The sequence below is a fragment of the Corylus avellana genome, chromosome ca1, assembly GCF_901000735.1.
Source record: "Corylus avellana chromosome ca1, CavTom2PMs-1.0".
Taxonomy (NCBI): domain Eukaryota; kingdom Viridiplantae; phylum Streptophyta; class Magnoliopsida; order Fagales; family Betulaceae; genus Corylus; species Corylus avellana.
The window spans coordinates 33,772,732-33,790,324 of NC_081541.1; the positions used below are offsets into that span (position 1 = coordinate 33,772,732).

The following is a 17,593-nucleotide window of genomic DNA, read 5'->3' on the forward strand; positions in this document are numbered from 1 at the left end:
CTGTTTTAGATAATGGAAGTCATTTATCAACACTTTTTAGCTAAAACTTTCAGTAATTTATTTCTCGATATAGATAACTAAATCATTTTTAAGAAAGTCATCTTCCATCTAGTTGTAAAGTCATGTTTTAATGATATCTACGTTGAAGATGCTCACTCTACAGTAGCTGTTGAAGCCAGAAAAGTTAACACAACGCAGTTGAAAACAATCCATTCAAATTCATCAAAATAAGAAGAAAATCCACTCAATAAGAACTAGTTTCAAAGAAATATGCTTTTTTTTTCTTTTTTTTTTTAACTTTCATCATAGGCCAATTCAACCAAATACCAAAAATTCAAAAAAAATATATTCTTTGATATTGTCTCATACAGTTTTCTGGATATATTTCATTCTCACATAATTTTGCTCCATAAAAACATAAAATATTGTTGCCACTTTTGATTTGGCTTCTATGTTGGATTTTATGTCATTCTTTTTCTGTTTCTGTTTTTTTGATAGATCATGGGACTCATAGATACCTTAAAAACAGAATAAAATGATCGACATTTATGTATAATCAGGACATGCAAAGAGTCTTAGAATAATGGTAAAACGGCAAACAAGTTGATACATAGAGAAGACCCAGCCAATTTTTCTCTCTCTACTAATTGTTGTAGTGTACTCCCTGGTAACGTTAAACAGAGAAACCTAAGTTCTCACTTTTAAGTCTACCTGCTGTACTTGCTTTACTGCAGACAGAAATCCACAAACCAAAAGACATAGAATGTAGAAATATCAGGGTTGAGATGTCAGTTCTAGTTACATTGTTGTCTTCAGCCAGATTACAACCAAAAGCAAGATTAGTTATTTCAATATCTGCAAAACAGGGGAGAGAGAGAAAGGACAGAGGAGGGGATGGCAGTTTCCCATCAAACATGACCACACAACATACAACATCTAAATCCTCAAAAAAAAAAAAGTGTCTCTAAGTAGCAGATGGCCAAGCTCCAACTAGGTTCCTTAATTTTGTAAATATTTTCAAGGCCTTTCAAGTTGCAATTTATTTTCATATTACTTACCATGAAGGATGGTGCAGACGCAAAAATTAATCCCAACATATTCTACTTTTTTTCAAAACTTGTAACCACGTATATACCTTAATATGCAAATAATAGGGTATGCTTCTGAAAATTAAGATTCAAGCACATATAAAAAGGATTAATATATAAAAATGAGATTCTATTAGATTTAGAATGACTCTTACAAATTCCATAAAGAAGTTAGGTAGAGATTCATTACCTAGGAGCCATCTTTGGATCTGCCATGGGAAATCTCTCTCCAACCGTTGGCAGAGGGTAGTAGTCTAGTGGAGAGGTTTTCATGGGATTAATCTGTTCACTTAAGTTCTCCAACTGCTCATCAGTAAAAATTTGTCGAAGAACAGCTCCACCGGTATTTGAAGCACCTCCAACAAGCCACTTATCATCCAGACGATGACTATACACCCCATATCGTGCATCCTCGATCCTACTGGTGCTCAGTAATTTGATAGCAAGGGTTGAACCCAAAGAAGTGACCTAAATATCAGCATTACAAACAAAATTCATGAAAATTCAGAGAACAGCTTAATTGCATCAATGTTAAGCAAAAAGTTCCTAGGAAATTTTAGAAACCATCTGGACAGAAAAAAATAATAATAAAAAAAACCATAGCACTATGAAATGCAATATCTGCGGTAGGGTGAATTTCACATTTGGCTTCATGCTGAAATAAATGTGACGTCTAAAACATGGAAATGGAAACCCCAACCATGTGTTACAATTTCCTTAATGATTAAATGAGAAAGGTAAGTGTAGCAGATATCTCACAGCTTTCCCTGGTTGTGTTGCACGAGCTGCAAGAAAGGCGGCTATACTATCAGTGGTTCCAGTGCATACAACACAATCTTTTGGAAAACCTGCACAGATGTATTTTATAAACTTGAAATTACATGAAATCTTCCAAAGGAATTTTTTTAAAGAAATGTTTTATCAAAGTTGTCAATTCCCAGCGAATAACAATTCAACTAAGCTTCCAATTGATACCAATGTAGCTAGAAATTGTGTCTCAGAAGAAAATTACAACGCATATAGGCTTCATTACGAGACTACTTAATTGAAAGAAGACATACTATATTGTGTTCTAACGTCCTCTTTTAAAGAGCCAATTGGACTTCCAGGAGCTTTGACAGAAGGCAGAAGTTTAGAATACGGCTGCGAGAGCAACCAGGGTGGATAGGAGTCAAGTCCAGGATCATAGCCTACCTGTGAAAGATAACAACAATCAAAATAGTTTTTCCAGCACAAAATTTTGGCAATTGACAAGCGGTAGAGGTTGCAAGTCCTAAATGGAAAGAAATAGTCAAAACTACCTTCAAAGCATTATTGTAATCGGTCACTCCAAGATTTCCATGAAGAAGCCACAACAGCCAATCTGCTTGATGCAACAATGCTGCAGAATCTTTATTTGAATCATAAACATTCCACCATGAGACGAGCTTGCACAGAGTCGAGGACCCAGCACAAACTGTATGGTTTTCAGGAGCGATAGACTTTACTTTCGGTAAAGCATCAGAACAGCTCTCATTGTAGAGGAAAGGTCTCCACAATGGTTCTCCTGTCGTGCTGCAATACCAAATTCAGAATGCCCTCTTCAAATGCATCTTGACATGGGAAAGGAAAACAAGGCAAACGATAGGGGACAAATCTCAAAGGTACCCACCTGTCTATAATTATAGTAGTTGCAGAAGTCCCATCAATGGAAATGGAAGCAATAAGCTGGCGAAGATGAAATGGAACGTCTTCAAGCAGCAAGAGAAGTGTTGATTTCCAAGAATGTATCCAATCTATTGCGTCTTTGCTCTTTCTAGACATCAGAAACAAAATTCTCAGTTCACCTGGGCAATAAATTTTGTTGCAGTAGTACATATAACCATTACATTCTTCTTGTTGAGCATCATTAAGTACATAAGGTGAGTGTGACATCCCATAAAATTAGTCCCACATTGGTTCATTACAAAGTGAGATTGAGGTTGGAGTGGTTGTACAAATGTAGCTAACATTTTTCATGAGTCGATACTAATGATATGCTTTCCTAGCTCCGTAAGTGAGAGCTAGTTCATGTATGCAATTTCTATGCAAATTTGGTAATGCGCAGACAATTTCTGGAATAAAATCTAACCCAACAATTTATTCATCCAAAAAAAAAAAAAAATCTAGCCCAACAATTTACTTAGCCCGCATCACCAAAATTCCAAGACCTTTTTTTTTTTCCATGATAAAAATTCTCTCAAATGTTCAAGACACTACCATGCCCAGTATTATGCAGTCTAGAAATTTAGATTGCTTAAAACACGTTGCATACATTTATAAATAAAAATTCCAAAATATAGACTTTTATTACCTTATATAGCGGATATTCCCTCTTTCCTTCAGCGTGAATTGTCCCTTGCTTATCGATGAGCGCAAATCTTGCACCAGACGTGCCAAAATCCATTCCAAGATAAAGCCGCTCCCCGGCTTGAAGACCCACTTCTGGGTTACCTTCGTGGCTCGCAAAAATCATTGTCTTTGGTCTTGTTTTGCTTGCAATATCACATAACCCACCTCTTGAACTACAATATCCTGTGAAAATTATGCAAATTAAGCGAAGAGTAAACACGTGAAACAGTGAAACTTGTACCTAAAACTCGACTATGTATTACTGTATAATAAACGCCATGGGGAGAGAGAGATGTACCGTGTTTTGGTAATGAGGGCCGGAGGAAGTGGAATGAGGCAGTGGGATGGTGGATTGGGGAAAGCATATTCATTTGAGTGTGTGCTTTGCTCTCTTCCTGGATAGAGGGAGAGGGGTTTGGAAATTCGGTTGGATTAACCAACTGGAAAATCCACCGGAGAAAGGGAAGAAAAAAAACTGGAAAGGGATAACGTTGCAACGGCGTCGTTTCTTTGGCGCTCTACGAGTTGATAGCATATTTTTTCAAATTATCAATTGTTTTACAAAATTTATATATTTAATTATTTAATTAACATTTGAACACCTCTCATGTAAAGTATTTTAATTAAAATAAAAGATAAATTAAGGACTTAATGTTTAAATTATTAATCTTTGATCTAATATATATTTTCGGTGATGGCTTGATAGCTAACTCGTTTGTCCAAGATATGCCAATCATCTGGAGCCTAGGCCCATAGGAAAAGTTTGAAAATTTTTTGGTAAAGCCCACTTAACCCCATCAAACTACCACCTCAATAATAATTTACTCCTCAAACTATTAATTACGATGATTTACCTCTTAAACTATCAAAACAATGACAATGTAACTCCAATTCTAGCAAAATGACAAAATTAACCCTATAAAATTTTCAATAAGACAAAAATACCTTTAAAATTTTGAAGAAAAAAAAATTAGTATTTTTGTTTTTATTTTAGTAAGGGTAATTTCGTCATTTTTTAAAAATTAGGGGTACGTTGTCATTGTCTTGGTAGTTTGGAGGGTAAATTGTCGCATTTGATAGTTTGAGGAGTAGATTGTTATTAAAGTGGTAATTTGAGTGGGTTAAGTGGACTTTATCCAAAAAAAATTATGCTTAGTCTATTATGACCCAAAAAGATATAAATGCGTCATTTTGTGCTTATACTTCTTTGGTAGAGTTTCTTTACTGGCCCACAAAGTGTTGGCCCATACAAGCTTAGGGGCAAGCTCGAGTGTGCATATTTGGAACAGAGTAACGTTAAAAATTATACTTTTTATCTTATCGTTATCTCACTTTATTAACGTGACAGGTCAATTAGCCCTTGATTTTATTTTTATTTTTTTAAACAATAACTGATCTAATGGCCGATTAACACTATCATGTTAGCACAGTAAGATAAGTGTGATTTTTAGAGATAGAGATCCTAACAATTTTATTGTCTGAATTGCTAACAATTTAAATAATAATTGTGAAATGTTTACCTATTCAACAAGTTTTAAACGGTTGGTTCACTTAGGGCCCGTTTGAAAGTGCGATTTCAATAAGTATGATTTTAAAAATTGCGTTTTTAAAATCGCTACTTTTTAAAATCGCACAGATGCTTGGTAAAACATGCTAAAAAGTACTTTTTTTATCAATTGAGTGTTTGGATAACATTAGCATATAATTGCAGTTTCATGACTAAATTACCAATAAGGACATTTCTTTATAACAGTAAAATAATTAACATTGTCTATAAGCCTCCATTTTTAACACCTATGCAAACAAAAGTATGACTTATACTTTGACATTAACTTTGAGTTTTCTACTTAGGCAATTATATATTGCTATATTACTTGTTTCTATATGCTTTTTTGTTTTTGTATTTTTTTTTTTCTTGAAACATATTCAAAACAGACATATAATAAAAAAATAAATGAACAATCCATCAAATTAAAATAATAATGAGAAAAAATTAAAAAAATTAAAAAAAAAATCACAAATTATCACTATTTATTACCCATTAAAATACTTTATATATATATATATATATATGCTCCTATACTAAGTGAACAGAGTTATAAATACCATTAAAATGCAAAAATAAAATTCCTCCTGAATTATTGTATAGTGCCTTTAAAAAAAAAATCGTCGTTGTGCGTGTTGCTCGGTCTGTGATGAGCGAAACATCAATCGCGATCATATGCAATTATTTTATTTTATTTTTTTAAAAAAAGGCTTTCAACATAATTCTTGTCTGGCGCCTTATCGATTATTGTCGACAATGCGATCTATCATTAAATCTTATATGATGGTTCTGAATCCCGGCTATCGAAATGCGCATTAATCTAAATAAAATTTTGAAAAAAAAAATCACAACTTTACTCTATAGAAATGGTCGAATAACATAAACGCATGTATAAAAAGGCACAGTAAACATACAAACCACATAAAATAACACCGAACACCAAACAGTGGAAAGTTTTACAAAAGCAAATGAGTTATATGGAGAGAAAGAAAATATTAAGGTGAGATTATTACCTGGTAGAGGGGCGGAGAGATAGACAACAGCGGCGCACATTGCTACAGGGCGGAGAAAGGATGAATGAGACAAAGAGGATGAAGAAAAAAAAAAAAAAAAAAGAGAAAAGAAGGGTTTTAATATATTTTAGGTGGGTATTCTTGGTATTTTTTTCATTTCCGCTCAAAAAAAGGTAACTATTGCGCCAAATATCTTTTTAATATAAATCGTGATTTTGTTTTAAATTCGCATTTTTTCAAATAAACACCCTCTAATCAGCTTATGGAAATCGCAGATTTTTTTGCGATTTTAAAATTTGCGTTTTTAAAATCGCAATCCCAAATACCATAAAATTGCGATTTGGTTTAAAACCGCAGATTATTTTTTTAAAAACGCACTCCCAAACGCACCCTTAGTATAACAGGTCAATCTCACACAAACTATTTCATATTTGCTATTCATTTGTGACCAAAAAGAAGGCCGAGTGTGTATGATTTTCTTCGTGAGTAATAATTACCTATGTGCGAGGGTATATATATGTGTCTGTTTGTTAAATGGTTTTCGCAAAGGCAAAGGCAACTTATTATTTTATTTTTTTAATATTTTCTTATTTTTTATATCACATTAATCACTTTTTATTATTATTTAAATAAAAAAATTAATATGAAACAAAATTTTTTTATTTTTTTATACTAAACATTCTTATTATTATTATTATTATTATTTCTTTTTTTTCTTCGCATCAATTAATTTGTACGGTATCAAACCAGAATCAAAACTGAAACAAAATGGTTTACCAAACCAACCCATAGGAAGATTACGTTGGTGCAGAGGTATTTAATGTTCAGATTCTGTGCAAAGTGAAAGATCGCAGAGAGGTTATACGTAATGTTTCCTTTCTCATTTATGAGACAAGAAGTTGCTTGGCATTTCTTGGTATTATTTTCAACTTGTCAGAATTTCACCTCCATATATGATGGTGCTTTTACATCATTGTATTCGGCTGATTTTCTTCGTTCAGAAGATCTAATTATTACATAATACATATCATCTCCCACTAAATTTGTTTATTCAGAAAAATAAAAAAGATGGACAATGAAATAATACTTTTTGTAGATTTTATACACATGAGGATTTCTGAAATGCTCTTTTCGAAACACTCAAAACCTATTCCCGAGGTTGAATTCTTTTTTTCTTTTTCCCTCCAAAAGCTTGCTTCTCTTCCTTTTCTTCTTCTTTTTTCATCTTTTACTGGAGAAAAAGAAAACCAGAAAAGCTTTGACAACAAGCTTTTGCAACTGTTTCGGACCACAACTGCTTCGGACCACAACTGCTGTGGCTTTGTTCATATCTAATATCGAAAACCTGAGAAAAACTACGACCAAGCAGGGATCACACTACGGAACTGGTATTCCTGTTTTGAGTTCTTTGTCCCATTTTTGCAGTTTATTTTGGTCTTTTAGTGGGTTTGCTGTATAGGGGATTGGGGTTGTTTTATGCTGCCAATTTGTTATTTGTTATTTGTTGTCTCTCTAGTTGTTGTCCCTGAAGCAAGATAATATTTTTATAACAAAAACAGTGAAGACTTCTAAGGAATAATCTCATGTAATCTATTGCTTAAACAAAAAACAAAAAAAAAAAAAGGTTGCGGTGTAGACTTTAAATAAGGTTTTTAGTATTTTAATTTTTTTTTTCTATTCAATATATTACTTTTTGTTTTCAAAAGACACTTTAAACTAAACCTAAGAGAAAGGCCCGATTTAAAAAGAAAGAAAAAGAAAAAGAAAAAACCCAAAACCTAAGAGCCAGTCAAGTGCTAATGTATATATATATATATCTTTTTATGGAAGTTTAAATCTTCCAACAAAAATCTTTTTATGGAAGTTTAAATCTTCCAACAAAATGTAATGTCTTGTTTGACTTAGGTAATTTTATTTCTTGTTTGTTGATGACAGAAATATACTTTTGTAACAACAAAAAAACATGGATAGCATTATGGACGATTCCCTTCAAAATATGAATACTCAAATAGATTGGACACCTAAAGTTGATATGGAATTTAAAACCCTAGAGGATGCATGGGAGCATTGGGAAAATTATGGAAAGCAAATGGGTTTTGGAGTGAGAAAAAAATTTATAAATAAAAGTAAGTTGGATGGAAAAGTAACATCGAGAGGATTTGTTTGTTGTAAGGAAGGTGTTCAAAGAGTAGACAAGCGGGATCATCTTTACTCGTCATCCAAGTGAAATAAAAACTAACTGTCATGCACGGTTGTTTATTTCATTAGTACGAGAGACTGGGAAGTACAAGGTTTATGATTTTGTAGCTGAACATAATCATATTCTGCATCTTCAAGAAACTGTTCATATGATGAGGTCGCATCAAAAAATGTCAGAAGTTCAATCATTTGCAATTGATTTAGCACGTGCTTCTGAAATCTCACCTAAGGCAACCCATGCGCTGATGAATAGAGAGAGAGGCAGGTGGGAGAGCAAATATACTAAGCTTGATCAAAAAAATTATCTTCGAACAAGACGGCAAAAGAGTTTGATATATGGTGAAGCTGGTTGCTTATTAAGGTACTTTCACGAACAACTTGCTAAAAATCCATCGTTTCAATATGCCGTCCAATCAGATAATGAGGAGCAAATGACTAACATTTTTTGGGTTGATGCTAGAATGATCATTGACTATGCCTATTTTGGTGATGTTATGACGTTGGACACTACATATGGCACGAATAAAGAATTAAGACCCTTAGTAGTCTTTACTGGTTTTAATCACCATAAAGGAGTTGTGATTTTTGGGGCTGGACTTTTATATGATGAAACGACATAATCATTCAAATGGCTTTTTGAAAATTTCTAGGTAAAAAGCCTCAAACAATATTTACAAATCAAAAAGCTGCAATGGCAAAGGCATTAACTGAGGTGATGCCAAACACCTAGCATGGATTGTGCACTTGGCACATAATGCAAAATGGCATCAAATATTTGGGGAATTTGATGAAGGATGGTTCTCATTTTTTACTGGACTTTAAATCCTGTATGTTTGAATATGAAGATGAGACTGAATTTGAAAATGCTTGGAAAAAAATGATTTAGACATAATGGTGGGTTAGTTAGTTGGTTGAACTGTATGTACAAATTAAAGACAAAATGGACCAAGTGTCACATGAAGAATGCATTTACTTTGGGAGTGCGGAGTACTCAACTAAATGAAAGCTTGAATGGGGACTTGAAAGCTTACTTAAAATCAAATTTGGGTATAGTGGAATTTTTTCGACATTTTGAGCGGATGGTAGAGCAAAAGCGGCATAAGGAATTGGAGGCTGAAAATAATGCTCAACAAAAAATGCCCACATTGGGATTGAAGAATTCTCTTTTGTTAAAGCATGCAGCATAGATGTATACTCCTGTGATATTTGAAAAAATTCATGATGAATATGACTATGCATCAGTAACGATAATAAAACATTGTAGTGAGAGTCAGTTTATGCATGAATATATTGTTGCACTTTATGAGAAAGACAAGGAGTATAAAGTAATTTTCAACCGTGACAATAAGATAATCTCATGTAGTTGCATGAAGTTCGAAACATTTGGAATTTTGTATTGCCATGCTTTGAAAGTTTTTGACTTGCTTAATATTAAGATAATTCCTGATACATACATTTTGAAGAGGTGGACAAGAGAAGCAAAGAGTGGGCATATCTATGTTAAGACCAGAAATGTGGAAGAGGATGTGAATTTAAATGTTGCACAACGATATAGAAAATTGTGTCCAAGGGTGGTAAAAGTAGTCGCTGAAGCAGCTGACAATGATGAGGCATATGCTGTTGTAGAGGGAATGTTAGAGGAAATGGAAAAACATGTTCAAGATATAAAAAATTCAAGTACTACTGATAATGAAGCTCACATGTCATTGCCAAATAGCAATGAAACTGCGATTCATACCCCATATGTTGAGAATTTACTTGAAACAGTTAAAGGGATCAAAAAGAAGGAAGGTTGGAAATGTGGAAAACGATTTAGAAGTTGGGTTGAGAATCAGTCAAAGAATAACACAAAAATTACAACAAAGAATAATGTTGGGGAAAAGTTCTTTCAGGTAATATTCTACCTTTATAAATTTACATTTATCTCATATGACTTATTAGATTTAATACTATAAGGTACATTAAATTTTCTTTTTACTTACAGGAAATTAATTGTTCTCTCAACATTCAGGATGGTAACTCTACCTCACATGCAAAATGTTATTCTCGTCAGGTGAACATAATTTGAGTTTGTAGCGAAATAGCCTTAAATCATTGTAATTTTCTAATATGTCTAAATGCATTTCATGTTTGTTGTTTTTGTTAATGATATTTTTTTTTGTTTTATAATATAGCGAATTGAGCAAGTGCCTTATTCAGTACCAATGATAACATCTGAAGAACCATTTGGAGATAGACCTGAAACTGGTTTCATTGAATTTCTACAGGTAAACTTACATCATACTTGAAAAAAAATAATACGTCTCATATTAAGTTGACAAGTTAAGTGCTATGCTTTTTTTAGGTAACTGATGGATTCAATCTTACACCAACACCTCCTGTTGATAGTGCAAATACAAATATGAATCTCAGGAATTTCCTTAGTAAGTAACAAACTTACAAATGAAAAGAAACTTTTTAGTACTTTCTTATTAATTTGAAAATTTACTTTGATTTTGAAAACGTGTTCAGGACATTGATTTTCTATAGTCACTTGGGAAGATTTCAAAGGCCCGCTATGTTGGTGCGAGTATAAATGGTGACGTTGGTTTTGATTTTTGGGCTTTTGGTGGGTTGGCGTTGTTTAGATGATACTTTTGTGATTAGTGGAATCAATTCAATTTTGAAAATTATGTTATTATTGTATGAAACTTTTTAGGCAATATGACAATTTTTCAATGTTACTATACAGCATATGATTATCTTAATTTCTAGATTGAGAGCTGAAATTTCAACTAAATGATCAGACCTTGTTAATCTTAGAAGACATTAGAATTTGTAAAAACTGGGATTGATGTTTGTAAAAATTGGGATATTGCTTTTGATGTATTGATATTTGGTTGTATTGAATATTGATGACAGATTTGGTAGTATTGTTAAGTATCTAGTGATCTAGCTCAAGTGCTAGAGTGGCATTTTTCATCCAGGCAAGTGAATCACTCACGTGAGCTTGATTTTCAGAATCATTCAAGTGAGCTTGAAATTCAAAACCAAGTGGTATTACAACATAACCCTTCAAGGATTTATAGTCTAGGAATTCTCAAATATTTGGAGATAAAGATAAAATCAAAAAACCAACGTATAGCTCAACATTCATCCCGGAATGCAAATTTCTAAAGCAAAATAGAAATCAATATCTTAATTTCATTTCCTGCGAATAGAAATGAATATAATATGCAAGTTCTCATTTTGGCTTAAAAGTTTCAAACAATAGCAACATAATTTCAAAACATTGTATTTTTACATTTTCAAATATTTTTTGAAAAATTTTAGTTATTGAACTAAAAAATAGCAAATCTCTTACATCTCCGCATAATCTGATTTTTGTAACTCTCTTAATGTCCACATCAGGTGACTCTAACTCTTTGCGCTCATTTGTTCCTCCAAAGCCAAAAGTGTTTGATAAAGCTGCTCTAATTGGCATTTTTTTTATGAAGTCAATGGTGCAACACCCTGCAATGGAACATAACCATTTAGTCATGATTGCAGAGGGTAATTGCTGATATACGTCTAAATGTTAAGAAAGCTAGAATTACGTCTTTTAAGTTGTAGATATTTGAGGAAATTTCCACAAATCCTTTTTCTTTCAAGTAATATAAACCTATGATTGTTTCATTTCCATGCAAAATCCAGTAGAAAAAGATCTGGGAAATAGAGTTGGGCAACAATGAGTTAAGGGTCCCTTGCCACAACACCATAAAAGATGACTACATCATCACCTCTTGCAGGCATCCAAAACCACCAACCAATTCTATCGCAACATAAGCTCACATATACAGGAAAACATAGAAATAGCAAAAAATTCACACATAAACAGTAACGAAAATAGTGTCTGGGTTAGATAGATATTAACAGTAAAGAACATACTCAACGCCAGAGATCACAAAGATTACCCACAAACCCATAAAATTTCTCAATCCAAAATCACCTCTTCGGATGAACACCTAACCGGTTGCTTACTTCTCAACCGAAAATTCAAGAGGAAATTAAAAACTCCTCCATTGCACCCCTCTTACCACTCATTCGGCCAACACGAGCATCCAAAAAAAAATTCTCATTCCAGAAACAACCCAAGAAAACCTATCCAAACATTAGCAAGACTCTTCCCCCATTCGATTAAATAAAAAAAAGGCACAAAATTTCAAACTTCACCCATTCGGTTAAAGGAACACCCAAAAACCTTGAAAACTTAACAAGATAAGCGAAAGAAAAACAGAAAATGAGCGCAGAGAGTGATATTTACAACAAAAAATGAGCGAAAGCAGGGGAGAGAAGAAATACCCGAGGCTGGAAAAATTAAACACTTACCTAGCTGATTCCCATTTGGACACCGAGAAACATAAGGGCCAGAATTGGGCCAAGGTCTACCACACCAGTAGCTTTCCTCCGCACACCGACAATGGCCAAGCCATTGTGCTTCAATCCGCACCACGATTTTCTGGAGAGGGAGGAGGGAGAGAGGGGACAGAGTGATTTTTGTTTGAAAGACTCAAACAAAACAAGGGGCGTTTAAATTTTGAATTTCAAATTTGTTTACACATGGCATATTTTAGGCTGTTTGTTGTAATGGATGGCCTAGATTATCAAAATTGGGGGTTAGCAATTTTTAAGCCATTGCCGAGGATCCCAATCCCCTAAATTTCACATAATTCAAACAAACAACTTCAAAATATCACAAGCTTAAATTTGTGTCTTAAGCCTCTCAAACGTCATGTCAAAAAGATTTAGGTTCGTTTGGTGGAGTTTTTTAGAGGGTATTTTTAATTATGATATAATATAAATGTAAAAATAATTTATGAGTATTTTGTGTTTTAAGTTATTTATTAATACTTTTTATTTTTTGCTTAAAAATGTTGACAAACGAGCGCCCCCAAACATCTACCCAGGCTACCCTCCCTCTGACATGGGATTACTTGAGCATTGATATACAAAGTTTGAAAGATAAAGTGAACTTATGCAATAAGCAAATTAGGATCTTTTAGAAAAATAAGCAAATATAAAAATAACTTTAAAGAATTGTTTTCCCCTGAAGAAGAAAAAAATAAAAACACTGTTGTAAAAAATCTCTATTTCTGTCACCCGATAAATATCAAGCTTGGTAGTCTCACTGGGCTTAACAATCCAAATATCTAATCCACTCAGCATAATGCCCAAGCTAAAAGCCCATTTAATATAAAAAAAGAAATCACTAAAACAGTCCGCTATATGGCAATAATCAAAAGAATGTGGAACTATCACATGGCAAGCATTCAAGCCCCGCTATAAAATTAACACTCTCTCCAAAAGGCAAACAGATGTATTATTTCTCTCTTTAAAACTCTCCATTCGGTTTCTTGCTCTCAAGCAGAAGACTAATTTAATCATCAGAGTGTACCCGGTCCCTTAGGAGACCAACCGACTCCAATGATCACTTTCTCTGTTTTGGAGAAACTTCATCACTAATCTGGCCATTTGAAAACTATTAAAACAATCAATATGAAATTTGATCACAACAATTCAAAATTTTGTACTAGCTGAATCAATTCATAACAAGTTTCCTTCAATCGATCATGCATGATGTTGCAGATTGGTGGCTATTTGCCAGAAGCAATTTTCAGATGTGCAATTTTTGTGTTTTATTGATGCATTAAATCATATATTTTGTATCATCCGAATAATAAACAAATTTATTAGATTCATCACTCACAATTGGCTTTCTCCTATCACCTCCACTCTGCTCTCACTGGACACCTTGTTGGGCACCCTTCAATGCCAGTAAAGCAGCTCCATAGGCAGCCTCTGTCTGAATTGCCCGACTCACAGGCAAACCAAACACTCTCTCGCGTATCTTGCACCACCTCCAGCGGTGTATTTCACATTTTTTGCACCACCTCCAGCGGTGAACACTTCTTCAACTTGGGTTGCTCCAAGATCCTTCAGCAAGCCATAAGCCTTTGCCTGAAGATTACATGATAAAGAGACATCCATGTCACAAGGCTCTAGTTTAAGATTACAACATGTTTCCTCTTGCCAATTTGCAACAAGTTTTGAACAAATAGGAGTCCTCATACCTCGATACGTTCAATTGATTCTAAAATCCCATGCAAGTACTCAAAATCACTTTCTGGTCGTGGATATAACCTGCACAAGCTCCAACTAGGTGCCTTAATTTTGTAAATATTTTAAAGGCCTTTCAAGTTGCAGTTTATTCTCATATTACTTACCATGAAGGATGGTGCAGTCACAAAATTAATCCCAACATATTCTACTTTTTTTCAAAACTTGAAACCATGTATATACCTTAATATGCAAATAATAGGGTATGCTTCTCAAAATCAAGATTCAAGCATATATAAAAAGGATTAATATATAAAAATGAGATTCTATTAGATTTAGAATGACTCTTATAAATTCCATAAAGAAGTTAGGTAGAGATTCATTACCTAGGAGCCATCTTTGGATCTGTCATGGGAAATCTCTCTCCAACCGTTGGCAGAGGGCAGTAGTCTAGTGGAGAGGTTTTCATGGGATTAATCTGTTCACATAAGTTCTCCAACTGCTCATCAGTAAAAATTTGTCGAAGAACAGCTCCACTGGTATTTGAAGCACCTCCAACAAGCCACTTATCATCCAGACGATGACTATACACCCCATATCGTGCATCCTCGATCCTACTGGTGCTCAGTAATTTGATAGCAAGGGTTGAACCCAAAGAAGTGACCTAAATATCAGCATTACAAACAAAATTCATGAAAAATCAGAGAACAGCTTAATTGCATCAATGTTAAGCAAAAAGTTCCTAGGAAATTTTAGAAATCATCTGGACAGGAAAAAAAAAAAAAAAAGGAGCATAGCACTATGAAATGCAATATCTGCAGTAGGGTGAATTTCACATTTGGCTTCATGCTGAAATAAATGTGACGTCTAAAACATGGAAATGGAAACCCTAACCATGTGTTACAATTTCCTTAATGATTAAATGAGAAAGGTAAATGTAGCAGATATCTCACAGCTTTCCCTGGTTGTGTTGCACGAGCTGCAAGAAAGGCATACAACACAATCTTTTGGAAAACCTGCACAGATGTATTTTATAAACTTGAAATTACATGAAATCTTCCAAAGAAATTTTTTTAAAGAAACGTTTTATCAAAGTTGTCAATTCCCAGCGAATAACAATTCAACTAAGCTTCCAATTGATACCAATGTATCTAGAAATTGTGTCTCAGAAGAAAATTACAACGCATATAGGCTTCATTACAAAACTACTTAATTGAAAGAAGACATACTATATTGTGTTCTAACGTCCTCCTTTAAAAAGCCAATTGGACTTCCAGGAGCTTTGACAGAAGGCAGAAGTTTAGAATACGGCTGCGAGAGCAACCAGGGTGGATAGGAGTCAAGTCCAGGATGATAGCCTACCTGTGAAAGATAACAACAATCAAAATAGTTTTTCCAACACAAAATTTTGGCAATTGACAAGTGGTAGAGGTAGCAAGTCCTAAATGGAAAGAAATAGTCAAAACTACCTTCAAAGCATTATTGTAATCGGTCACTCCAAGATTTCCATGAAGAAGCCACAACAGCCAATCTGCTTGATGCAACAATGCTGCAGAATCTTTATTTGAATCATAAACATTCCACCAAGAGACGAGCTTGCACAGGGTCGAGGACCCAGCACCAACTGTATGGTTTTCAGGAGCGATAGACTTTACTTCCGGTAAAGCATCAGAACAGCTCTCATTGTAGAGGAAAGGTCTCCTCAATGGTTCTCCTGTCGTGCTGCAATAACCAATTCAGAATGCCCTCTTCAAATGCATCTTGACATGGGAAAGGAAAACAAGGCAAACAATAGGGACGAATCTCAAACGTACTCACCTGTCTATAATTATAGTAGTTGCAGAAGTCCCATCAATGGAAATGGAAGCAATAAGCTGGCGAAGATGAAATGGAACGTCTTCAAGCAGCAAGAGAAGTGTTGATTTCCAAGAATGTATCCAATCTATTGCGTCTTTGCTCTTTCTAGACATCAGAAACAAAATTCTCAGTTCACCTGGGCAATAAATTTTGTTGCAGTAGTACATAAATCATTACATTCTTCTTGTTGAGCATCATTAAGCACATAAGGTGAGTGTGACATTCCATAAAATTAGTCCCACATTGGTTCATTAGTAAGTGAGATTGAGCTTGGAGTGGTTGTACAAATGTAGCTAACATTTTCCATGAGTCGATACAAATGATATTCTTTCCTGGCTTCCTAAGTGAGAGCTAGTTCATGTATAAAATTTCTATGCAAATTTGGTAATGCGCAGACAATTTCTGGAATAAAATCTAACCCAACAATTTATTCATCCAAAAAAAAAAATCTAGCCCAACAATTTACTTGGCCCGCATCACCAAAATTCCAAGACCTTTTTTTTTTCCCATGATAAAAATTCTCTCAAATGTTCAAGACACTACCATGCCCAGTATTATGCAGTCTGGAAATTTAGATTGCTAAAAACACGTTGCATACATTTGTAAATAAGAATTCCAAAAGATAAACTATTATTACCTTATATAGCGGATATTCCCTCTTTCCTTCAGCGTGAATTGTCCCTGGCTTATCGATGAGCTCAAATCTTGCACCAGACGTGCCAAAATCCATTCCAAGATAAAGCCGCTCCTCGACTTGAAGACCCACTTCTGGGTTACCTTCGTGGCTCGCAAAAATCATTGTCTTTGGTCTTGTTTTGCTTGCAATATCACATAACCCACCTCTTGAATTACAATATCCTGTGAAAATTATGCAAATTAAGTGTAGAGTAAACACGTCAAACAGTGAAACTTGTACCAAAAACTCGACTATGTATTACTGTATAATAAACGCCATGTGGAGAGAGAGATGTACCGTGTTTTGGTAATGAGGGCCGGAGGAAGTGGAATGAGGAAGCGGGATGGTGGATTGGGGAAAGCATATTCATTTGAGTGTGTGCTTTGCTCTCTTCCTGTACAAAGGGAGAGGGGTTTGGAAATTCGGTTGGTTTAACCAACGGGAAAATCCACCGAAGAAAGGAAAAAAAAATGTAAAAGGCTAACGTTGCAACGGCGTCGTTTCCTTGGCGCTCTACGCCAAACAAAATGTTAATCCACAATGAATGAAACATAAATGAGTTTAACTTTCGTCAGAGCCTCCTTAAAACACTATTTAAACTCAAAAAATACACCAAAAGAACTTAAGTCCTAATGCACTGGATTGCTTTGAGAAAGAGAAAAAAAGATGAAAGAAATGGTGAAGGGGTCTTGGCCCTTCATGAACTTGGCAAGACCCACCCGTGGGTCACCTCTCTCTGGCACCGGTTTTTGGCCTGTAGGGTGATAAA

At 34.4% G+C, this 17,593-nt stretch overlaps 2 protein-coding genes and 1 pseudogene across 2 annotated transcripts; 1 reads left to right on the top strand and 2 right to left on the bottom strand.

The window, feature by feature from the left end:
- Positions 1-1,278: 1,278 nt before the first annotated feature.
- On the bottom strand, positions 1,279-3,891 carry LOC132166420 (D-ribulose kinase-like; the record flags this gene model as incomplete). Its single annotated transcript, XM_059577226.1, is given in 7 exon segments — positions 1,279-1,556; positions 1,848-1,936; positions 2,150-2,282; positions 2,390-2,642; positions 2,740-2,879; positions 3,421-3,641; positions 3,757-3,891. Coding segments are annotated over 7 exon segments (1,187 nt in total), but the record flags the coding sequence as incomplete, so codon positions are not given.
- A 5,512-nt stretch (positions 3,892-9,403) lies between these two features.
- Positions 9,404-10,647, top strand: LOC132170563 (protein FAR1-RELATED SEQUENCE 1-like). Its single transcript, XM_059581586.1, has 4 exons — positions 9,404-10,108; positions 10,201-10,269; positions 10,391-10,483; positions 10,561-10,647. Exons 1-4 carry the CDS (start codon positions 9,404-9,406, stop codon positions 10,645-10,647), a joined length of 954 nt encoding a protein of 317 aa, XP_059437569.1.
- Positions 10,648-13,765: 3,118 nt separating this feature from the next.
- Positions 13,766-17,240, bottom strand: LOC132178013 (D-ribulose kinase-like; annotated as a pseudogene).
- Between the last annotated feature and the right edge of the window lie 353 nt (positions 17,241-17,593).

Coding starts and splice junctions, on each gene's coding strand:
- LOC132170563 (XM_059581586.1), top strand. CDS start 9,404: ATGTATACTCCTGTGATATTTGAAAAAATTCATGATGAATATGACTAT. Junction 10,109..10,200: donor TTGGGGAAAAGTTCTTTCAG/GTAATATTCTAC, acceptor TTTTACTTACAG/GAAATTAATTGTTCTCTCAA. Junction 10,270..10,390: donor CAAAATGTTATTCTCGTCAG/GTGAACATAATT, acceptor TTTATAATATAG/CGAATTGAGCAAGTGCCTTA.